Source organism: Mobula birostris, chromosome 8 (assembly GCF_030028105.1).
Source record: "Mobula birostris isolate sMobBir1 chromosome 8, sMobBir1.hap1, whole genome shotgun sequence".
NCBI classification, from domain to species: domain Eukaryota; kingdom Metazoa; phylum Chordata; class Chondrichthyes; order Myliobatiformes; family Myliobatidae; genus Mobula; species Mobula birostris.
Window position 1 is genome coordinate 122,216,643 of NC_092377.1, and position 25,635 is coordinate 122,242,277.

Consider the following 25,635-nt stretch of genomic DNA (forward strand, 5'->3'; position numbering starts at 1 on the left):
CGGCCGTCTCCATTGCACAACAACTTCGTCTGGTTGGAAGAATGAAAAATGAATGTCACTTGTTACATACTCCCTAGCGAATTCTGGCATGCTCAGAACAGTACAATGCATTGCATGGAGACAATATTTGAACAATGAGACAACTTGTTATTTCCCTTTGAATATCCCAGCTAAGTACACTGTACTTTCATAATATGTGGCCTGTAACAATAGCATATTTTCCCACATGTTCTATTTATATTGCTGGAAACAGCTCTGTTTTTAGCCAGCTTGTATAGTTGAACCTCTCAATGTTTGGTAGGAATATATGTTTATGACTGGCACGCAAATTCTCGTCCTCTATTGTTGCAAACACCTGAACAATATTTTCTTTATATAATGATGAGAAAGATCCCAGCAATACAATAAGTACCAAAGAAACAAAGGTGTTTACGTTCCTCTTATAAGAAAATAGTAAAATCCGCTTTACTTTCTATAATCAAACTATATTCCATGAAACAAAATCAATCAACAAGCTGGGATTTACGAAATTATGTGCTCTGTCTTGCAGTTCCTGTTTCGAAGCCTATAGTTGTAGCCAACTTTTCTGAGGTCGTGGAGGGCCATGGGATTCTCACACTGTTTTGCGAAGTCACTGGTGATTCACCCACGATTCGTTGGTTGAAAGACGGAGAATGGCTCCAATATCACGACAGAATGAACATTTCGGCGGATAATCTGACAATAACAATTGCATCAGTCAATAGGTCCGATTCTGGAGGTTATCAGTGCGAGGGGTACAACCCTGTTAGTACGCAAACAAGTGATTTAAGAAATCTGACAGTTTTCTGTGAGTATAAATATCTTTCGATTCAATGGAAGAATTATATTGCATTTCCTTGCCATTTCTTTCCTCCTCTTCACTCCCCTTGCCTTTCCATACTTTACCTTCTATTCCATCCTCTTTATTCCCATTTCTCCCCTTCCCTCCTCATTCATTCTATCTTCTTCCCTTTCCTTCCTTTCTCTCCCATTCTCTTGTTTTTCCTCACTTCTGTTAACTTCCTCTTTCTTCGTTTCCCTTTTTACTCCGCTTTCCATCCCTCCCCTTTCCTTCCCTCCCCTGTTCTTCCCTCCTCTTTCCTTCTTTTCCAGTTTCTTTCTTTCCCCTTCTCTTCTGCTTACTTCCCATTACTTCCCTTCGTTTTCCTTCACTTTCTCCCCTTCCTTATCTTCCCTTCCATTCCCTTCCATCCACTTCTCTCCCTGCTTTTAACTTCCATTCCCTTGTTTTTCCTTTCTCAACCTTTCCCTTCATTTCCTTCCCTTCTGTTCTCTTCCATTTGATTTCCCTTCCCTTCCATCTCCTTTCTTCGCCTTCCTTCCCGTACCTTCCCTACGCTTCCTTCTCATCCATTCCTTTGTCTTTCTATCTCCTTCCTTCCACTTCCATTTCTGAATGTTTTCCCATCCCTTCCCTTCCCGTTTCTTCCATTCCCTTTTCTTCGCATCTGTTTCCTTCCCTTATCTCCCCATCCATTCCATATTCTTCCCTTCCCTTCACTTCCATTCCTTTTTCTGTTGATACCTTTCTTTTCCTTCCATTTCTTCCCTTCCGTTCCCTTCTGTTCCCTTTCAATCTCCTTTGTTTCTCATCCCTTTTCTTCTGTTCCCCTTGTCTATCCTTCCCTTCCTTTTGCCACGTCCCTTTCCGCCCCTTGCTTTTCTTTCCCTACCTATCCTTCCTCGCCCTTCCCTTCTCTTCCATTTCCTTCTCTGCCTTCTCATCTCTTCCTTTCTCCTTCTTTTCCATTCATTCGCTTCCATTTTTACTTCGTTTCTTCCCCCCACCCTCATCTCCTTTCCTTCCGTTTTCTTCTCGTACCTTTCTTACCCTTTCCTTCTCTTCCATACCCTTCCCTTTACTTCCTGTCTCTTCCATTCCCTTTACACTCATTTCCTTCCCCTTTCTTCGCTTCGCTTCCCTTCCTTTCCCACCATATCTATTCCATTTTCTTTCCTTCCCTTCACTGCCATTCCCTTCTCGTTCCTTCCCTTTCTTTCTCTGTCTCTACTCTTCCCTTTTAATCCCCTTTGATCCATTTCTCTTTTCTTCTCTTCCCTTCCCATATTTTTCATTCCTTTCTATTTCCTTGCTTTCCATTCCTTTCCTTCCCTTACCTTGTTGCACCCCTTTCATAGAACATGGAACATAGAACATAGAATAATACAACACAGTACAGGCCCTTCAGCCCACAATTTTGCGCCGACACTCACACCCTGCCTCCCATATAAGCCCCGACCTTAAATTCCTCCATGTACCTGTCTAGTAGTCTCTTAAACTTCACTCGGGTATCTGCCTCCACCACTGACTCAGGCTGTGCATTCCACGCACCAACGACACTCTGAGTAAAATACCTTCCTCTAATATCCCCTTTGATCTTCCCACCCCTTACCTTAAAACCATGTCCTCTTGTATTGAGCAGTGGTGCACTGGGGAAGAGGCGCTGGATATCCACTCTATCTATTCCTCTTATTATCTTGTACACCTCTATCATGTCTCCTCTCATCCTCCTTCTCTCCAAAGAGTAAAGCCCTAGCTCCCTTAATCTCTGATCATAATTCTTATTCTCTAAACCAGGTAGCATCCTGGTAAATCTCCTCTGTACCCTTTCCAATGCTTCCACATCCTTCCTATAGTGAGGCGACCAGAACTGGACACAGTACTCCAAGTGTGGCCTACCAGAGTTTTATAGAGCTGCATCATTACATCGCAACTCTTAAACTCTATCCCTCGACTTATGAAAGCTAACACCCCATAAGCTTTCTTAACTACCGTATTCACCTGTGGGGCAACTTCCAGGGATCTGTGGACATGTACCCCCATGTACCCCCCCCCCCCGCTCCTCCACACTACCAAGTATCCTGCCATTTACTTTGTACTCTGCCTTGGAGTTTGTCCTTCCAAAGTGTACCACCTCACACTTCTCCGGGTTGAACTCCATCTGCCACTTCTCAGCCCACTCCTGCATCCTATCAATGTCTCTCTGCAATCTTTGACAATCCTCTACACTATCTACAATACCACCAACCTTTGTGTCGTCTGCAAACTTGCCAACCCACCCTTCTACCCCGACATCCAGGTCGTTAATAAAAATCACGAAAAGTAGAAGTCCCAGAACAGATCCTTGTGGGACACCACTAGTCACAATCCTCCAATCTGAATGTACTCCCTCCACCATGACCCTCTGCCTTCTGCAGGCAAGCCAATTCTGAATCCACCTGGCCAAACTTCCCTGGATCCCATGCCTTCTGACTTTCTGAATAAGCCTACCGTGTGGAACCTTGTAAAATGCCCTACTAAAATCCATATAGATCACATCCATTGCCCTAACCTGATCTATATGCCTGGTCACCTCCTCAAAGAACTCTATCAGGCTTGTTAGATACGATCTGCCCTTCACAAAGCCATGCCGACTGTCCCTGATCAGACCATGATTCTCTAAATGCCGAGAGATCCTATCTCTAAGAATCTTTTCCAACAGCTTTCCCACCACAAACGTAAGGCTCACTGGTCTATAATTAACCTCCCTTCTCTTTCCTTTCCTTCCTTCACATTCTTCTACACTTTCCTACCCACCTTTTCCCTCCCCTTCCTTCCCTTCCTTCCTTTCAATTTTCTTCGCTTTACATTCTTCTCCTTCTCTTCCCTTTCTTCTGCTTCCTATCCTTCATTTCCCTTTCTTCCTTTCCCTTCATTTTCCTTCCCTGCCATTCCCTTCTCTCCCTTCTCGTTCCTTGCACTCTTTTTCTTTTGATCGCTGCATGCAAAATAAAACTAATATCTATGTGGAATATTGAGAAATCTAGTAAACTGAATCATAACTTTGCCAAAATTAAAGGTTTCCAATACTGTCAATGGAAAACTTTGCTGTTTTATAGATGGACCAGAGAATATGAATTTATCCGTAAAACCAACGGATGAAGATATTACACTGGGAACAAATGTCACCTTCGAGTGCTCTGCACAGTCCATTCCGCGTCCCGAGTTCGAGTGGCTCTTTAACGGTGAAACGTTGGATCACAGGGGGCCAAAACTAGAGCTGGTGGACGTTCGCAGAAATAACAGTGGCAATTATACATGCCATGCCTATAACAATATGACGGGCTATTACATGAGGTCAACAAGGACACTGAACCTGATAGGTAAGGTTATGTACCAGTTCAGTAATAATATGTGAACAAATATCCAAAAAGAAAACAAAGCGAACAAGGTTGTAAACTTTTTTTCCTAGGGGTATGGAAATCCAAAACTGAGGGGAGCTGGAGGATGGTGGGACATGAGTTCAATTTATAGGCTTCGAGTAGGAGGGGATTTTCTTTTTAATATGGAAGTGAGATTAACATGAATGTAATTTTCTTTACCCACAAAAGGTGGTGAGTATAAGGAATAAGTTGCATCGAGGAGGGTTGTCAATAAAAGAGAATCATTTAAGAAGCAATTCGATGGTGCATTGAAGGACAGTACTGACGGTATTGTGGTTGGTGTGGATTAGCTCCACTGAAGGCACCGTTGTCTGTGTGTATTGCACCGTGTCTCTCTGCTTCTAACTCCAAATTGTTGTAAAATGTAGGGAACAGTGGGATAGAAATGAAGTCGATTCGGTTGATTTAATTTCCATATTGCATTGGGCAGATACAAGGCCTTGGACCCAGCACATCGATACAGCCAATTAATTCCCCAGATATAGTAACCCAATGTACTAGTACCCGGTGAATCAATTGTTGGTACAAGCATTTATTTAGTATTCAGAGGTTATTTGGCTCCACCATCTTCGCAGACTTTTCGTTTCCATCTCGACAAATCTTCTGTCACCCCTCTTTCCCAAAGAAAATTAACGTTTGATTTCTCACTAAACAGCGTAAAGACTAATCTCTAATTTCCCTTTTCCCCTTTAAAGTACCGGAACAAGTTGTTACATGTAATCTATGCTCTCCTTCACAGGAAATAATCGTCATCCAGCTGACTCGTAGCCTCCTCTATGAATGCAACAGAAGAGAATATATCTCTGATCATTATCTTTCGCCTTAGATCAGGCTCACTTGTAGTCATTATTGGTAGCCCCATTGTAGTCCCGCCATATCTTTCACTGAAGGCGACTCTACAAACTAACATTCTTGCGGAAAATGTTATCATTTGCCCCAGCAGTTTCATGTTACCCCAGCATGTGGATTTCTTCGAGACTTTTCACATCGTTCGCCTAAATTCACATGATTGAAAGTTATCATGACTATCCGTATGCATATTGTTGATATCATTCTTTCTAACATTGCAATACAGCATCACATAAATCAGAATATATTGTGAAAATCAAACACTAGGATACTTTGATTATTATTTCTCTAATTTTAACATGTTTTACATTTCTTAAAACGTTCCGCAGGCTTCTCAAGTAAATGCATTGCTCATTATCATAAAGAATGGCATGGACATCCATTATTCGAACATCCATTAATGCGTCCCTCCATCATAATTTCCCATCCCCTTTTCTTTCTCTCCTTTTATCTCCTCCTCTGCCCTTCGCCTCCCTCTGATGATCACCCCTTTTCTTTCTTCCATGGTCTTCTGTCCATTCCTGTTATATACCCCCTTCTTCAGCCCTGTATCTCTTTCACCAATCAATTCCCCAGCTCTTTACTTCACCACCTACCCTCCCGGTTTCACCTATCACCTTGTGTTTCTTCCTTTTCCCCGACGCCCCATCTTTTAAATCTACCCCTCGTCTGTTTTTTTTTTCTCCAACTCTGCGGAAGGGTCTCGGCGTGAAAAGTCGACTGTATTCTTTTCCATAGAGGCCGCCTGGTCTGCTGAGTTCCTCCAGCATTTTCTGTGTGTTGCTTGAATTTCCAGCATCCGCAGATTTTCTGCTGGAAAGCAACGAGTGTCTTTTTTATCTTCCAGAGCCAATCTCGAAGCCATTAATTACCACGGATGTTTCACACCCTGTCGAATATAATGACACAGTGACGTTGACTTGTAAAGTTACCGGGGATGTGCAGCGCATTGAGTGGATTCTGCCCGACGGCATTGCCTTGATAAATGCATCACTTGACAGTGTGAATTTGACTATATCATCAATCGATAGATCATATTCCGGTGCATACTCGTGCCAGGCATGGGGTGTTGTTAACAATGAAACAAGCGAACCTTTTTCAGTGAAAGTGTCTTGTAAGTACAAGCTAATATAATGGTTATTGTTTTGAAATATTGGTGTGTGTACTCAATATGCTGATTAAGCACGCGCATTGTGCTACCATTATTCGACCCGCAAACAATTAAGGCTTGGTTGGAAAGACCGATGTGCCATTGCAATGCTGTATGCCATGAAAAACAGAGTGCAAATTTATGCCGTAGCTGTTTAATCGCGCAGGACTGTCTCTTGAAACAGAGATCGCTGTCTCTAGGGGATAGAACTTCAAGTTAAATGATTGCAGGTTTAGCGGTGCGGAGGCGATAGGATCAATAATGAGCCAGAGGGGACGTCTGGAAATCAGTGTATAAAGAGTCAAAAGCTGTTCAGAACTGATCCACGAGCCAGGATATGGAACTATCATGCTGTTCATATTTTGCCTAAAAAGTCGCTATGGATAAACGGCCGCTTTCTATCTTGGAACCCTATTTGACCTGTTAGAGGATTTTATTCGTTGTGGAACATCCCTGAATTTGAGAGTTCGTGCCATTACATCAGTAGAAGTTTAATTGTTTTGTACTGCAGGGTCAGGATGGAATTTAGATGGAGCTTTACAGCGAACTCAGCCAGGTATCAACATTAATGTTTCACGCGTTCATCTTTTTGATATGTCATCTATTGATGGAGGGCATGACATTGAGAACATGAAGGTCCCTTGAAATAACAAAAGGAAGTAAATACTCCAAAAGGCAATGTTTTCCCGGATGCATATTCATTAATAATCTGCATTAAATGTTCGTCATGGAAAGGAATTCAGATATTGCATTTTTGGGGTTGACACGTAACTTTGACATTGAGTTAGACTCTTGAATATCCAAGAACTTCTAGTCACGGCAAAGTCGTTTTGCATTTATTTGTATAATGAAAATAATATCAAAATGCCTGCATGTTTTCAAGTGGCTTTAGAATTGTTTTAATTGCAATACTGATTTTACGCAGTTCCGACTTTACGACAAAATATGTATTGAACAGCAATTTCGTTTGAGATTCAAAAGGCATCTATAAGGGCGTTGCCTGATTGAGAGGGCATATGCCATGAATACAAGTTTGACAACTAGGATTGTTTACTCTGCAGTGGCAGAGGTTGAGGTCAGACTAGATAAAAGAATAATAATATATGAGAGGCATCCAGTATACACCAGTTTAATCTCCTCTACACAAACATTGAAGATGAGAGGGAAAAGCTCAAAGGAGATGTGTGGGCATTTTTTTTTTTTTTGGTACGCTTTAGGTACCTGGAATTCGCTGCCATGGGTGGTGATCTACTAAGATACAATATGGACGTTCAGCATAGGTACATGGATATGCAGAGAATTGAGGAATATAGACAACGTGCGGGTAGAAGATTTTAATTTAATTAGGTTTCATTAGCTTAATTATTTCAGTACAACATTTGTGGACTGAAAGGCCTGTTCCTGCACAGAAATATTATAATAGTCTATGCTTTCTTACATGTAACTGTGCATTACATTATTTTAGATGGACCGGATGCAATTAAAATTACGTCTAAAGACGAAGAAGAAACGTACACTGTCGAATCAAATCTCACGCTCAACTGTACTGCGGATTCAGTTCCACCCGCGGAATTTGAGTGGCAGCTAAATGGAAAAAGTCTTGAAATGAAAACACAGGAGCTTGTTATTATCAATATGACCAAACATGACTTCGGAAATTATACCTGTCGTGCATATAATAACATCACTAAAATATACGCCACGACAACAAAACTAATAGTTGCAAACGGTAAGAAATTATCTCTTTATCTATCAAGTATGAAACGGCATTATTCATTTGTCAGGATTCTCAAACGAGTGACACCGCATGTTTGAACTGTGACTCTAATAACCGTTGATAAAATTACAGTTCACAGAATGTGATAAAAATGCACAGAGCATTAGCAGCATCATAGATCAGTGTAAACACACACACACACACACACACACACACACATAAAATAGCAGCTAGCAATGCACACAATGTGCTGGAGGAACTCAGCCGACAAGTCAACATCTATGGAAAAGAGTACAGTCGACGTTTCGGGCCGAGACCCCTCATCAGAACTCCTCATCTTTTTTTTTTTCTCCGGTACTGATGAAGGTTCTCATAGAGACAGAGTCGTCGAACAGTACAGCACAGAAACGAGAACTTGGGCATACCAGGTCTGCGCTGAACTATTAGTCTGCCCAGCTCCTCGAACTGCAGCTGCAATATCGCCCTCATTATCCGGCCCTTCTCTGTATCTATTCAAATTTCTCTTAAACACTGGAGAGGAGACAGAGAATGATGCCGGATATCAGCAATAGAAGCACTGATGGAAAATTTTATCAGATGGGAATATTTCCTAACAGGAAGGATGAGATGGATAAAAGCGTCAGGTGTGGAATGCGCTGCCAGCAACGGTGGTAGAGGTGGACACAATAGGGTTTTTTTAGAGACTCTTAAAGAGGTACATTGAGCTTAGAAAAAAAAATACAGGGCAATGAGGTAGGGAAATTCTACGGAATTTCTACATTAGGTTACATTGTCGGCACAATATTGTGGGCCGAAGGGCCTTCAATGTGCTGTAGCTTTCTGTGTTCTATGTTCTATGTTCTAGGTCTGGATAAATAAGTAGGAATTAGAAGGGTTATCAAAATAGAGAAACGGTGAAATCATATAAGGAAATATTTTTTTTTACGAAGAAGGGATGCCAGATGTTTAAAAGGAGTGATGCAGAGAAGAAAATTTCCTCATTTTTAAAACGTCTGGATTTATATTCAAAGTTTGAACTTGCAGTTTGCAGTTTCATTGTGGAAGCAGGATTAAGTTGGTGTTTTCTTTCTTGACATGTATCTTGATGATGTGTCAGAGGTTTTATTTGGTGCCTGTATTTCATGATTCATTCATAGACAAAATTTATAACATGTTTGTGCATCCCAGGGAGACCCCGATTTTGTTATGACTTCTGTATGTATGCGCGTGAAAGTTTGTGTGTGTTTGTGTGTGTGTGTGTGTGTGTGTGTGTGTGTGTGTGTGTGTTGTATCTGTGGTGTGCGTGTGTATATATCTGTGAGTGTGTGCGCGTCCTGCAACATATACCTCATACACTAGAACAGCAGCAACAGATTATTCAGCTAAAGATGCTGCGTGGAACCTGTAAAACTAGTGATCAAATACCATCTAAACAAACCCATCAGCCAATCTATAAAATTTGCACGTTCCTTCATTTCTTGTACATTCATGTGCCTGGCCAATTATCCTGTGTATGGCTTTATCACATGCGCCAACAGTACTACCACAGCAATGGATTAAATGTGTAAAATCTTGCCCAACACATCTTACAGAGACAGAGTCGTCGAATAGTACAGCAGAGAAAACGAGACCTTGGACAGATCTAGTCTGTGCTGAGCTATTAGTCTGCCTGGCTCATCGAACTGCACCTGCAATATAGCCCTGCATATCCGGCCCATTTTTGTATCTATCGAAATTTATCTTAAATACTGATATCGAACCCGCATCCACAACTTACGCAGCCTGATTTGTCCATACTCTCAGCCTTTTTGAGTGAAAATGTCTCGCCTCATTTTCTCCTTAAATATTTCCGCATTAACTTCTCACCTTTCACCTTTCACCATCTGTAGCTCTTCTCTCACCTAAGAGCCTGCTTGCCTTTGCCGTACCTACAACTCTCATAATTATATTCCCCACATTCTCCTGCGCTTTAGGGAAGAAAGTCCAAATCTAATCAATATTTTCCTATAACTCTGGTCCTCAAATCCTGGCAACATCATTGTAAATTTTCTTTGCACTCTTTCAATTTTCTTAACATTGCTTTGATTTCTGAAGTGTGCCAAACGCTCTCCTTATGACATTATCTCCCTGTGAAGCCACTCACAAGGAATTACAGACTCTTCTCGTATTCTGAGAATCCTCTGCTCTGCTATACTCCTCAGTGCCTTGCAGATCAACGTGATTTATTGGTGCATTTATTTATTTGTTTGTTTGTTTAATTAATTATTTGTTTATTCATTCATTTATTTATTCAATTATTACTTTACTTAGAACATAGGACAATACAGCACAGAGGCTTTGTGGGCCGTTCGCCCACAATATTCTATGGAACCAGCTAAAATGTAAACCAAAAAAATCCATATACTATATGCTCCAATAGACCAACAGAATATCTATATCCTTCCATCTTTCACATATTAATATGCCTATCCAAACGTCTCTTAAAACATCTAATGTAGTTGCCTCTTTCACACTACCAGGCAGCACATTCCAGGCATCTACCATTCTCTGTTCAAAAAAATATATCCCTCACATCCCCTTTGAACCTATCAGCTCTGGTATTAGACTGAAAATATACCCCCTGTCTACTCTGTCCATGGTTGCCATAATCTTATAAACATCTATCAGATCTCCTCTCAGCCTCTGTCGCTCCAAAAAAAAAAACAGCAGAATTTTGCCTAGCCTCTCATAACAGTACTTGCCCTCTAAACCAGGCAGCATCTAGTTAAACCGCCTCTGATCTCAGTCCAAAGCCTCAACATCCTTCCTATAGTGGGGCGACCAGAAATGTCCGCAATACTCCAGATGTGACATAACCAGTTTTATAAAGATGCAAAATAACCTCTTGACTTTAAAACTCAATACCTCTTCTAATAAAACGAAGAATTCCATATGGCTTCATAACTACCTTACCGATCGATGTAGCCACTTTAATGGAGCAATGAACTTTGACCTCAAGATCTCTCTGCACTGCAGTACTGTTAAAGGTATTATCGATAACAGCTGCCTCGTTGCATTTGCCCTACCAAGTGAAACACCTCACATGTAGAGGCATTGGTGGACTTTCTTGACCATGACATCCAGGTGGTTAGACGAAAGCAACAAATTAATGATGTTCACTCCTCGGGTCTTGGAAATCTCAAGTTTAAAAGGAGATTTGCTGAGCAAAAATTTTTACACTGGCAGTAGTGAGAGATAGAACGTGTTATCAAGGGTAGCGGTGGAGGCGGTAAGATCGAGGTTTTTAAGGCACTGTTAAGCTGTTAATTGCCAGGACGGATATGGACATTTACATGCAAAAGTGATCAGTTGAGCTTAGAATTTAATTATTTGCTTAATCAGTTCTGCACTACAACATGGGCTGAAACGGCTATTCCTCTGTTGTGCTGCTTATAACGCATTATAACTGAACCTATGCCTTTGTTGCAACGTCGCCGGAAAATGAATGGCAAGAAAATGAGTCGTATAATAAAATGTGCTGAATTACCCATTAGATTTACGTTCCATATTACTATATGTTCACAGAGGAAAATTGTCCTCATTTGTCTGGATGATGTTTTAGCAATATTTTCGAATCTCACCAGCTGGATGTCATGAATTGCTCACTGACTTCTGTAATCGTTTGTTGTAAATGTTGTTTTGCATGTGTTTGCCTGAACCATTTCATCTAGGCCTCTGCAGATTTTCCGTCTGGGTTTCCGTCTTTTTGTTCTCTGTACTCATGAGTAAGTCTCTGCCTCCCAAGAAGAGAAGCTTCTCTCCCGTTTTGTGTAGAAACAGTTGCATTCCAAGCAGTTTGTTCCCAGAACAGCTCATAGCTAAGTTTGGTACAATGATGTCGGCCAATACTCAGTCTCATTCTCTCCAGTTATTTTCAGTTACATCTGTACCTTGTCTGTGAATATGAGCAACAATTTCCCAGCACGTTGCCAAAATCTTTGCTGAAATCTAACTTGGGAAATTAGCCTCCTCTGTCCAATCTAGTGTTGCCTGCCAGGTACTTGCGGTTGCCATGGCCATTTCCAGCTGTTTCTTTTTGCTTTGTTTAGGTAACAACTTCTATGACTAAGTTTCCAGTTGGCAAACGAATGTTACTGCTAAATTAAGAGAATCTTATACATTTGAATTTCAACCATATCAGGCTGCGCAGTCTCCAAATAACGGTAAACAAAAGAGCAAGATAATCTTATTAAGTGAACTGCAGTATTTAGCTTTTGTGTCTTTAGATATAAGGATCTGCTTGATAGAATTTCTGATCTGATCTGAAGGAGAACTTAAGTTAAATTTACACTCATATAAACGCCTCTCTGGACAGAGAAGACAGTTTTACTAATTTAGATTTTATCAAAGATTTAGGCAATGTGCCCCGCCAGCAGCTTACACTAAAATTCCATGAATTCTTTGAGTTTGACTTTATAGAAACAGATCCTTCCAGCATGCAAGCTCAAACTCCCTGTGTCTAGCACATATCGCTATACACCCCTTCTCTCTCTGTGGTTGCGTTGTAACTCTACCTGTGTGTACAGTTTCCTCTAGCACGTCGTTCCCACGATCCCGTGTTAAAAAACAATCCGCATTGATGTCAATTAATTTTTCCCTCCTCACCTGTCAAAGAAAGCACAGCAGCGCCTTTACTGAGAAGTTTGCTGAGATTTGGCCTGTCATCTAAAACTTTGACAAGCATCTATAGATGTGCGTTGGAGAGTATATTAATGGGTGCATCACGACCTGGTATGCAGACAACAATCTGTTTGAACGGAGAAGCCTACAAAACTTAAAGAGTACAGCCCAGACTATCACGGGCAAAGCCCTCCTCACTTTTGAGTAAATCTATAAGAGGAGCAGTTGCAGGAAAACACTATCCAACATCATGGAGCTCCACCAACCAGGCCCATTCCAACATAACTTATCAACAACAGCAAAACAAAAGCGATTCCGTGCTATTCAAAAGAGCTATTAAAACGTTATCGAAACGGACTGGTGGAATACTGGAAAATACTACCCTGCTCTAAAGAGCAATTTTCAGCTAAAATCAGTGTCCCTTTCAATGTGTGTGATCACCATAAAATAGTAAATGATTTGGAAAGTCCTTCGAGTTTAAATGACTGTGATCGTGATATGCAGACATGGCTGAATACAATGGAATGAAGGTTTATATTCAAGCATAAAGCGCCTCATTAGAGAATGACGTGGAATTCGTTTCCACTTGTTTGTTGTCTTTAAAGGTTCGTGTATACTTATTTTGGAGCCATGACTTTCTGCGTATATGCAGATCTAAGTATTGTGTTTTAGTTTTAATTATTTCTTGAATTATATTGTCACTAAAATGGCGTTAACGTTATTTATTGATATCACTACATTTCACTTTGGTGACATCGCTCCTATGATGAGTTCCACCTGCCGACCCTTCTTTCTTTCGCCGTCGGCACATTGAGATATTTAGAATTAAGGTACAGTTGCATTAAGCAACGATATAACAGGTCACACTAGTATAGGAAGGAGGTGCTTAAATTGGAAAGACTACAAAAAAAAAAAAATCATACTGAAGTTACAAGACCTAGAGAATTTGATTTAGAGGAACTTGCTAGCCAGGTTAGATCTTTGTTCCTTAGAATGTAGGAAAAAATGATGCTAGGTCAGATAAGCCATGAGAATTACGAAAGGAATAGATAAGATGCATAGTAACAGGCTTTTCCAATGGCAAATTAGGCCAAAAATAGGCGGCAAAGGCTCACTATGCGACGATAAAGATTTAAAAGGAAACAGAGGAACTAATTCTTCTCACGGAGAGGGAGGGGAATATATATGGTATGGACTGTAAGAAAAAGTGGTTAAGGCACTTTTAATATACTATCGTTTCAAAAGCACTTGGATAGCTACATAGAGTTGCAAGGCATAGAATCATGTGAGCCAAAATTGAGACCAGGTGGCTAAACACACTGCTCGCAATGAGGTATTCTCTCTCTCTCTCTCTCTCTCTCCCTCTCTCTCTCTCTCCCTCTCTCTCTCCCTCTCCCCTTCCCCCTCCCCTCCCCCTTCCCCTCCCCCTCCCTCTTCCCCTCCCTCTCTCTCCCTATCTCTCTCCCTCTCCCTCTCTCTCTCCCTCTCCCTCTCCCCTCCCTCTCCCCCTCCCCTCACTTTCCCTCTCCCCTTCCCTCTCTTCCTCTCCCTCTCTCTCTCCCCCTCTCCTTCCCTCCCCCCCTCTCTCTCTCTCTCTCTCTCTCTCTCTCTCTCTCTCTCTCTCTCTCTCTCTCTCTCTCTCTTACTCGTGAATCTTTGTCAGTTTCACTGTCGGAAGTGAAGGGAACAGCCGAGTCACTGAATATATTAAAGTCAACGTCTTGGGGCATGGAAGTTACAAAGAGTAGATAACCGGGTCTCATCAGCCGAGACCCAATGTGACAACAGAACTAGTTATCCATTCTCATATTGCTTATATTCTGGAGAAATCCATTTTCACTTCGATTTAAATTTATTTCAAAAGATATAAATATGTCTTACAAAAATAGAGGTTTCACCCAAGATGATGAGTCCCTGTATCAGATTGCTTATTTGCTCAAGCGTCCATCATCTAGGATCTATTGTGTATCTAACGCGTCACCGTTCGTCGCTCCATATATTCACAGCAACATTAACTCTATAGCTTAATCAAATTCGCTAAAATTCTGATTTGGTTTTCTGTTTCTTTCCCAAGGCATTTCCGTACCCCAAATCACATCCAGTTCCCAGGAACCGATTGAGTACAACACAACCGTGACCCTCACCTGTGACGTGTCTGGTCAGCCAGTTTCCATTCGATGGAACAAAAACGAGCATGCTCTCCCCGAAACCAAGAGCACAATACTCTCAGAGAGAAATAAAACCTTAACAATAACAGAAGTGAAGAGAAATGATGCGGGGAACTACTCCTGTGAGGCGGTGGGTCAGAGCGAATGGAAAGAGAGCAAGCTGTTCCAGCTAATAGTTTACTGTAAGTTCCGAGTAATCGGCTATTAGAGTTGTCTGTTCTGTTCTTACTGTGGGTCACCCTGATCCAAGGGTAAACAAGGTCGCAGTGCTAAACAATGAACGGACTTGTTGGGCGCGGTTTTCATTTCTATTGAAGCCAGTCTGAGCAATCTTTCTGGCGGTCAGAGCAAGCATTTGAGGCTTATTGAAAGGCGCCTGCAACATATTGACTGTAGGATTCTTAACATCACGGCCGTCGTCACGAAACAAGTCTTCCTATCCCGGTCAAATAAAAATCAATGTTAAATTGACTTTAAAGCGTCCCGAAATATGCTGCGATAATTAAACCTTATAAAGGACATAACACAACGTTTCTGTTTCAAGATTTTCCCCATTGTTGGGCTGATGCTTGCAGGTGCTTTTCCCTCTCTCTCTCTCAGACGCATCACTGTTCGTCTCACATGCTTCGCTTCAATTGTCGTATGATAATTACTATACACAGTCCGGAGTTACGGAGTGCGCATGGTAAGGCCGCAATGTGACCTCTGAATCATGGGCTTGTGGTCAATTCCTGCTACCGCAATCTGCCCTACTCGTTATTATCAAAGTTTCTTCCCCTCTTCCCATGTTACATGGCGGTTATCTGCCTCACTCTATGACATCCGGGCACCGGCTGATGCCCTTCTGTTCTATTAGGCCCTTAAATGTGAGATCTCTGCGTGACTTTCTGTCCATAACAAGTACCGACACGCTCATTGATTTCTGCTGCCATTTCTCCCTGTCAACAAATTGCCACATACTTTTCCTTCATAGAGAAACCATTTTACATTCTGCCTTTCAGTCCAGCAAATATTACTTCTTTTTAAGGGATTAAACCCTACTGGGGCTTAAGCCACCAAAGGCAGCTCCCAGAGACTCTCTGTTCTGGGCCGAAGGTTGATCAGCCCTGTGGCGTCCGCTTCACATGAATTCATACGTCGCCTAGTCCAAGACCCTTCCTATCCGAGGGATGAAGTATTTGGAGCTTCAGTCGTCCTTACCGTAGCACTGAGTTTTTTACAGGATGAGGTTGCTAGCTCCTTGCACAACCCTCCTAATTTTGCATTCGGGTTTTGCTAGCGTCTCTGGCTGAGTTTTACAGATTTTTTTGCAAGAATAAAGAAATTCCAGTCACTGCACTGGGTCTCTGATTACTGGCGCGTCTGCTGGCAACATTCCGGGTTATCCAATGTGCGGCAAATAAATAGTATAGATAACAGAAGACGCATTTATTGCTGAAAAGGCAGAGTACCTTTCAATTAATTGTGAACTGATTAGTTAGTTATGTTTAAACTGCGTTGTTGTTTAGATTGTTTTACTCTTTATTTTTATAGATCGGGGTGTTTACTTAGTTCAAATGATGCTGAAGGGGTTGGGGGAGGAATATAACCTTAAACGCAAAATACTCTGCAGATGCTGGGGTCAAAGCAACACTCACGACACGCTGGAGGAACTCAGCAGGTCGGGCAGCATCCGTGGAAACGATCAATCAACGTTTTGGGTTTCGGATACTTCTTGCCACCTGCCACATGCAAAAATTCTATTCCCTATTGCCAGTGTCCCCATCTCCGCCGCATCTGCTCCCAGGATGAGGCTTTCCATTCCAGGACATCTCAAATATCCTCTTCCTTTAAGGATCGTGGTTTCCCTTCTGCCGTCATCCATAATGCCCTCACTCGCATCTCCTCCATTTCCCGTGTTTCGGCCCTCACGCCATCCTCCCGCCACCACAACAGGGACAGAGTTCCCCTTGTCCTCACCTACTATCCCACCAGCCTCCGGATCCAGCACATTATCCTCCACAACTTCTGCCACCTTCAACAGGACCCCACCACTAAGCACATCTTTTCCTCTCCACCCCTCTTCACTTTCCGCAGGGATCAGTCCCTCTGCAACTCCCTGATCCACACATCCCTCCCTGTGGATCTCCCACCCGGCACTTATCCCTGTAAGCGCAAGTGCTACACCTGTCCCTGCATCTCCTCTCTTGCCACCATTCAGGGCTCCAAATAGAACTTCCACGTGAGGGAACACTTCACTTTTGAGTCTGATGGGGTCATCTACTGCATCCGGTGCTCCCAGTGTGGCCTCCTCTACATCGGTGAAACCTGACGCAGATTGGGGGACCACTTCGTCGAGCACCTCCACTCCGTCCGCCACAACACACAGGATCTCCCATTTGCCACCCACTTCAACTCTGCTTCCCATTCCCATTCGGATATATCCATATATGACCTTCTCTACTCCCATGATGGGGCTAATCTCATGTTGGAGGAGCAACACCTCATCTACCGTCTGGGTAGTCTCCAGCCCCTTGGTATGAACATAGAATTTTCCAGCTTCCGGTAATTCCCACCCCTCCCTTTCCCTATCCTTATTTCACTCTGCCCCCCTCCCCCAGCTGCCTATCACCTCCCTTATGATTCTGCTACCCATTGTGTTTTTCACTATTCCTTCCTCACCTTTCCAGCCTATCATCTCCCTGCTTCCACTCCCCGACCCCTTTAACTTTCCCCTTACTAGTTTTTCACCTGGAACCCACCAGCTTTCTCCTTCCCACCCGCCCCAGCCCCCCACCTTCTTTACAGGGCCTCTGACCCTTCCCTCTTCAGTCCTGACGAAGGGTTCCGGCCCGAAACGTTGACTGATCGTTTCCACAGATGCTGCCCGACCTGCTGAGTTCCTCCAGCGTGTTATGAGGAATATAATCTGCCTTGCAATGTTATAGGAAGCCTAGAGTGGCTCGATAGAAAGGCGTCCTTTTGCACGATTAGGTGAGAATGAGTTGCAATTAATCGAACGATAATCTTAGAAAAAACACGAACAAAATGGACCGAATGACATCCTTCTGTCTCGCAATTATATGAGATATATGATGCCGTGTTATGTTGAAATATTTTGTCCTGATTGAAACGGGAGTTATTTCGGTGGGCGCAATATCATCAAATCTTATTTCCAGTTTATAACTCGAAAGAATACCATTTAAATTTCTCAGTTCCTTGCAAACTGGACGCATTTTCCTCTGAGTCCGCTAACTTATTAACATGTTGACTTGTTGCAGACGGACCAGATGATCTCCAGCTATTAATGAGTCCCGATTCAGCATTTCACAGTGGGTTAAATGTGACACTAACGTGCAATGCATCATCCTTTCCATCTTCGGCATTTCAATGGCTATTCAATGGAAACTCACTACAACACAGCGAAGAGCAACTGGTGATCCTCAACCTTCACCAAAATAAAACAGGAAATTATACCTGCGAGGCCTTTAACAGCAAAACCGGACTCAGGAAACGGACATCGGTACAAGTTTTCTTGACAGGTAAATGTAAAATGTTCTGAAAATAAATAATTGAGTTCAATATATGCAGAAAATGTACATATTGGCAAGGTACGGCGGAATAAGATAAAACTAGATTTCATATGTTGCATCTCAAGTAGTCTATCAAGGTATTCACACACAAAATGCGGGAGAAAATCATCAGGCCAGGTAGCATCTATAGACAAGAGTACAGTCAACGCTTCGGGCCGAGACCCTTAACCAGGCCTGGAAAAAAAAAGATGAGGTCGGAGTGAGAGGTGGGGGGAGGGGAGGAAAAAGTACATCGGTGAAACCATGAGAGGCGACGGGGTGAAGTAAAGCGGTGGGAAATTGATATGTCAAAGAAATAACGCAGAAGAAGGGGCAATCTGATTGGACAGGGTAAAAGACCATAGAACAAAAGGGAAGGGGGGGAAGCTTCAGAAAGAGGTGATGGGCAGGTAAAGAGCTAAATTGAGTGAGAAAATCGAAATGGACAGCGGTGAAGGAGAGTGCGTTGGCAATTACCGAAAGTTCTAGAGATATATGTGCATGTCGTCATGTAGGAGGTTAACCAGACAGAATACAAGGTGTTGCTCCTCCAACCTGAGTGTGGCCTCATCGCAGCTGTATAGGAGGCCATGAACTGACACCTTGGTATGGGAATGGGAAGAAGAATTGAAATGGGTGGCTACCGGGAGATCCTGCATTTCCTTGCAGAGTGGTCTTTCAATCTACATCGGGTTTACCAATATATAGGAGGCAACACCGGAAGTATCGAATACAGTCGATGACACCAACAGACTCACAGGCGAAGTATCGCCTCATGTTGAAGTATTGGTTCGGCCTGAATGGTAGGGAGGGAGGAGAAACAGGAGCAGGTGTGGCACTTGTTCCACCGACAAGGCTGGGTGCCAGGAGGGAGATCGGCGGGGAGGGACAAATGGAGGAGTCGTGTAGGAAACGAAACCATGAGGAAAGCGGAAAGTTATGGTGAGGGAAAGATGTGCCTGGATCCCGTTAGAGATGGCGGAAGTTACGGAGAATTATACGCTGGGTGCGGAGGCTAGTGGAGTGATAGGTGAGGGCAAAGAAACCCTCTGTCTGGTGGAGAGGCGGAAGAATGGGGTGAGTTCAGACCGGCGCAAAATGGATGATATGTGGGTGAGGGCGGTGATGACGATGGAGGAATGAAAGCCACTTTCTTTGAAAAAGGAGGACATCTCTTTAGTTTTGGAATGAAAACCCTCATCCTCAGAGCAGATGCGGCTGAGACCGAGGAACTGAGAGAAGTGAATGTCATTTTTACACGTAAAACAGTATGAAGAAGTATGGTCCAAGTAGTTGTGAGAATCAGTGGATTTATAATATATAACAGTAGATAATCTGTCTCCAGAAATAGAGACAGAGAGCTCGAGAAAGAGAAGGGAAATCTCGGGAGTGAACTAGCTAAATTTGAGGGCAGGGTGGTAATTGCAGGAAAACAGAATGAGATGTGGATGAATTCGACAAGCACAGCATGGGTGCAGGAAGCAGCACCAATGCTGTCGTCAATGTAGCGTAGGAAAGGTTGGGGGAGTGAGACCGTAGTTGTTCCACGTAGCTGACAAAAAAGGCAAGCATAGCTGGGACCCATGAGAGTGGCTCTGGCTACACCTTTTGTTTGAAAGAAGTGGAAGGATCGGAAGGAGAAATTATTGAAAGTGAAGACCAGTTCCGCAAGATGGATAAGAGTGGTGGTTCAGGGGAACAGGTTGCGTCTGCTGTCTAGAAAGGAGCAAAGAGCTCTAAGCCCCTGCTGTTGGGGGATGGATGTGCATAGGGTGTGGACCTCCACGCTAAAAATGAGACAATCTGGGCCAGGAAACTTGACGTCATTGAAAAGATCCAGAGCGTGTGACGCGTCACGGATGTAGGTAGGAAGAGACTAAACCGGGAGGATAAAACAGAGTTGAAGTGTGCAGATATAAATTCGGCGGGGCAGGAATAAGAAAGAAGCAATGGGTCTACCTGGACAGCAAGTAGGACAAATGAACGGAGAGTTTCAATGTCGAGTTGTTCCAATGCATAAGTAGGTGTATAGTTTCAAATCAAAATTTGCAAAAACATCACAGGAATAAAGAATCATGCAAGCAGCATTCATAATAACAAATTAAACCTAAGTTATGGAATGCATATTTTAGAAGCAAACAAAATTAATGCAAACACAACTAACTCTATTTTGGTGCAATGTGGTCACAATGTTATAACTGCAGTGATTAAAGTTTTTCCGGTGTTTCCACAACCAAATTCTTGAAGAAAAGTAACAGATCTTGAGCCTACCCGTGTGGAACATCAGGCTTGTTTCATTTTTGCCGGTTTGTAATCTATGGAAGATGGAATGGTCTGAATGGTGGGGATTTCGGATGAATGATGTTGCTTTCTTGCGGCAGCGCCTCCTGGAAAAACTACCGATGGTGACGAGTGACGTGTCCATGATGAATTGGGCAAATCATAATCTCAGAATATAATACAGCTGCTGTCACAGATGTAATTGAAATACAGACACCTAGCATTTGTCAGTGTCCAGATGGTCCAAGAAAAAGTAACAGCTTCTTTTAGCAGAGATCGGAATAATCGTGAGAATGTGATTACGGTAAAAAGAGCTAGAAACAAAGACAAGTTGAGATTTTTTTCAGGTAGACGGTATTTAAAATCTGCGTCTCACTGCCTGAGTCGACGATAGAAAAACGATACTCCAACCACTTTCTGGAGTTATTCACGCGATCACTCGTAATGTCATAGTATAGAAGGCTACAAATGAATGCTAGAATATGGAACGCATAGGTTGTTTGTTGATAGTCGGCAGGGACACGGTGGTGTGATGAACCTGCTTCCATGTTGTACTGCTGCCTCTCTCTAAAAAGTGCAAATTTATATTTCATTTGATGTGACCAACCGTTTTATGTGTAATACTGGATAAAATAGATAGCCTCCCTGCACTATACTCTTTAAACTTTGCCGGCCGCCAATCATAATGAAGATGTCACGAAACACAACATTTATGGCATTCCCCTGATATCGATGTCAGTTATCAGAGAACATCAAAAAAAAGATTGAACAGAAAATGATTTTCATTGTGTGCGAGTCTCAGACAGCATTGGAAAAGGGACCTTCAGCCTACCCGTGAGCTCCTTCCAAACACTCCTTTCAACTAATACTACATTAAATCCATGTCAGCTTTCCTACGTTCCACTCTATTTCTTTATACGTCGACACCCTTCAACCAGCACGTCTTTACCGATATGGCGGGAGGAGGGGAAAGATCGAACACCCCACAGGCAACACAGTATGTCATGTCCAGTCTCTCCTCGGAACTGTAAGGTACTGCTGATGGCTATCTGTTGTAACCACTCCAGTGCGATGCTCCCAATAGTGTTGCGACCAGGACTGTACACAATGCTCCCGATGAGACCGTATACATATATTTCATTTTCTTTTTCTACATGACCCCGGCTATCGAACGCATGTATATAAAATACCTCCTTAACTGATTGTCTACCTGTGATATTGGTTTGGAGTGCCAATCGATTCCTCTGCATTATGGTTGAAGTTCATGAGTCATGGGGAGAACGCGAACACCTGTTCTGTATTGCCTTGAACTCGATTGCCAACGCCGTTAGCCTTTAGCGGGAGAGACATAATTTTTATTCTCCATACATGTTCCTGGGCTATTTCATCCTTTAAGGCTAGAGCATGGTAGTAATTATTGGCTGGTGTTGCACTGGAAGCGCGATGTGTCCCTAAGTGCAGATTGAAATAGCACTTGACAATTCATAGCTAAAACAAGATCAGTATTTTTAAAACTATAGTAAATAGGGTAATTTCTTGCTGAAGGCGACTTTGCATTTTAGGCTGAACTCCACATACATTTTCGAGGATGATGCAGCTGGAGGCGTTGGCTCCACAAGTGCATTGATCAACGCCTCGAAATATATATCCTTACGGCTTTTCCATGTTCTCTCCAATGACACTGTGGATTTGCGCCAAGATCTCCGGTTTCTGGAGATCTACTGGCAGTTGAACTGGCTCCTGTAAATTGTAACCCCATCTAGGCAGATTCCAGAGCCAGATGGGTTTTGCTTCGCCCGTGGAAGATAATAATTTGCTTTGCAACGTGGCTGTTGGGGTTGGTCTGTCCAGAAAAGAGCGCAACAGACAGCCATGTAATATGAATGAATATTATCTCTAGCCACAATAAAACACTCTTCTACCCTTCTACCCTCAGTAAATTATTTTATCTCGGGGAATGCTAGTATCGTTATGCCTGAGATTTATATATTAACATATTGACTTTAATTCTAAGAGGCTGGATGGCACAAAATTGTTGGGATCCTTCCACATGGTTCAAAATCACGAGACAACGGTTTATAATGTTTATTCGAAAGACCAGATTTTTCTTTTTTTTTCACTGTGTGTTCTGCTCGGGATTTAGAGTTGGGAAGCGTGGTAGAATGAGAAACCTCGCCACTTTGACAGCTCGAGGATTCTCTAAGACTGTAAACTCCTGGGCATTAAAACCGCGCTGAGTACAGAATTATTGGCGTGGTCTGCTGATGCATATTTTTGGAAGATTCTATAGAATGAGTAACATGACGGAGAAGTTTAATTTATAGCGTTGATATCATGGGCTACCGTTCTAAACTATTTAATTTATAACAATATGGTCATTACCTTCTATTTCCATTCTGTCATTTCTTCATCCAATTGCTAAACATGCTGGGTGATTTAGGACTTTGGGATTAATCCTGGAATATGGCAAAGTTGCTACTGAACCCAAACTTTTCGTACTAAAATACGAACAGGTATGTTTTAGCTTGTTCAGTTATCTTCCAATAGCGCACTGCAGATAAACTAGTTGCAGCAGGCATCTTGTGATGAAGAATACCGTCCGAGATCGTGACATCCCTGATAAATGGCGGGACGAGATATGATCTCACGGACACAGATTGAACGGGGAAGAGTGAGATATTTAGCAATCGCACAATAATGTATAGAGTCTGGACTCAGTGCGTTAATGTCAGGTAATGCGATATTATGCGGTGTGGAACCAAGAAAAAGGTTGAGCTGTTTTGCAAGATGATTTATTTTCACTACGAAGGAATGATGTGGAAATATTTCAGAGACCAGAGGGATGAAACAATGAATTAGCCATTCTTTTACTGCATGCGCGAGCAGCCACTCGACTTCTAAACCTTTTAAGTTTCATGATACAAAATGTCAATTATCTTCACTAAATAGGAAAATATATTTGGTTGTTCCATACTTATAGGATGTTCAAACTATACCAATTGTCTATCTTATTTCTTAATTCCTGAAGAATCAAATGATCTGGACGAGTACGGAAATAAGTCCTGGATCGCTGCTGCTGTCATTGGTGTTCTGGTCATCATTGCTCTCAGTGCCTGCGCATGCTTCAGAAACAGAAACTAAAGTAAGCTCCTTCTCCCTTCAGCACATTACAATTAAACTTTTCTCGGCGTGAAGTGGGACGACTAGAGTAATTAAAATTGGAAGATGAAGGCCATAAACATCAACATTTTGAAGGAACAGGCATTTCCTTTGCAATATGGGAGTCTGGACATGAATTGTTGGTTGCGTACTTATTGCAATAGAATCAGGCAAAAAAAAAAACACATCGACTGAAGAGGGGATGCAAGCCTGGGCTGATTGGTCCGAGTGGCTAGTGTGGATGTCCTATGTCCCAAGTAGGTGTTAGAATCATTATTGTGTCACAGAGACATGCAACACTTGGCCCATGCCGACTAGGTTATCTAAATGAGCGAGTTCAATTTGTCTGCATTTAAACTATATCCCTATAATAATTTCCTATCCAGATCCCATCCATCTGTATTTTAAACTCTATAACTGTACCCACCTCTCCCAATGCCTCTGACAAGGCCTGATATTTATTGACACCCTTTGTGTGAGAAGATGGATGTCCTGTCCCTTTCAAAACCTTTTATTCCCACATGAAATTCCTGCCAGCTAACTTTTGGCTCTTTTATCCTGGGAAAATGATCGTGACTATTCATGGTACCTATATGTCTCACAAATTCATATATCTCTACATGTTCACCTCAGAGCGTCCAGTGATCCAAGGGGAAAATGTTCCAATCAATCCAATCTCTCCTTTTAACCTAAACCTACCAATCCCGGCATTATTTTCGTGAATCCTTTGTGTACCTGTTCGAGCTAAATAGCATCCTCTCCATAGCAGGCAGGCTACGACTACACGCAGTATTCAAATGTGGAGTATGAACGTCTTGTATAGCTGCAACATAACATCCCAACTCAAAATCCTGACCAATAAACCAAGTGTGTTAAATGCATTTTTCCACCCGACCCACTTTCAAAATGCTACACCCCTATATTCAATATGCGGGAACAAATTTGCCAGTTGACATAATAAAGTCTGTTACGATCTCTGGGTTGTCTTCGAACTAACATTCTTATGTTTATATCCAGCAGGCGGAGGAGGTGTGGATGGAAGATTATTGTGCACCAAATCTATCTATTAAACACCATAAAAAAAAAGAGAAATATGCTGGAAATTCTTACCCCAGACGTCTATCTCCTGCTGAAATCGTACTGTCAAAAGTCGCTTTCGATTTGAGAAATTTGTGTTGATACCATATGATGGGGCTGGTACAATATGGATCCTGGCTTGCCTTTATTAATCTGATTATGCAACAATTGCGTCGTAGGGTTATTTGAAAAGGGGCAGGTCTGCTGTGATGACAGGCTCTTTAATATTTTTATTAAAGTTATATTTTTCTTTGTACCAGCTGAATACATCGAAGTTCTCTCTTCCTGCTGCCTCAAAGCAAACATGCTGGGACACTTTTGGATTTAGAAGGTTTACGGGTATCCTCTGTTTGGCAGCCCTGGCCTTGCTCCTAATTCTTCTGGATAACACAGACGTACTTGCTTAGACTTAAACATAATGTGTTGCTTTATGATATTAAAGTGCTTTATTTGTAAATAATGCAGTCCATTATTTCATATCAACATAGAAGCAAAAGCCCAACACTGGTTATTTTCCACAAGTTTACTTGCCCCTCCTTGTGGTGTCTGAGGAATCATTTGATAAAACATACCATTGGTATTGTAATGCTTATGCTATTTTTTTCCATCCTGTTCTGCAAGTGACCACAATGTAGGGGTGGGGTTAGAGATTAAAGATTCAGATTTATTTGTTACTTGTATTGAAACATACAGTGAAATACTTTGTTTGAGTTAATAACTAACACACCCAATAATATGCTAGGGGGCAGCTAGTAAATGTCGCCACACACTTCAGCACCA

General features: G+C 42.3%; 1 protein-coding gene across 2 annotated transcripts in view; it reads left to right on the forward strand.

Annotated features, from left to right (window-relative positions):
* The window catches only part of LOC140201649 (cell adhesion molecule CEACAM5-like), a 43,007-nt gene extending 17,692 nt beyond the window's left edge, over positions 1-25,315 (forward strand). For both annotated transcript variants that reach the window (XM_072266098.1, XM_072266099.1), the window contains exons 3-10: positions 551-829; positions 3,922-4,185; positions 5,942-6,208; positions 7,710-7,973; positions 14,695-14,970; positions 18,049-18,309; positions 23,648-23,761; positions 24,796-25,315. In XM_072266098.1, coding sequence (XP_072122199.1) covers positions 551-829; positions 3,922-4,185; positions 5,942-6,208; positions 7,710-7,973; positions 14,695-14,970; positions 18,049-18,309; positions 23,648-23,760 — 1,724 coding nt within the window. In that variant the 3' untranslated portion in view covers position 23,761; positions 24,796-25,315. The remainder of the gene's footprint in view (positions 1-550; positions 830-3,921; positions 4,186-5,941; positions 6,209-7,709; positions 7,974-14,694; positions 14,971-18,048; positions 18,310-23,647; positions 23,762-24,795) is intronic.
* Positions 25,316-25,635: the final 320 nt, after the last annotated feature.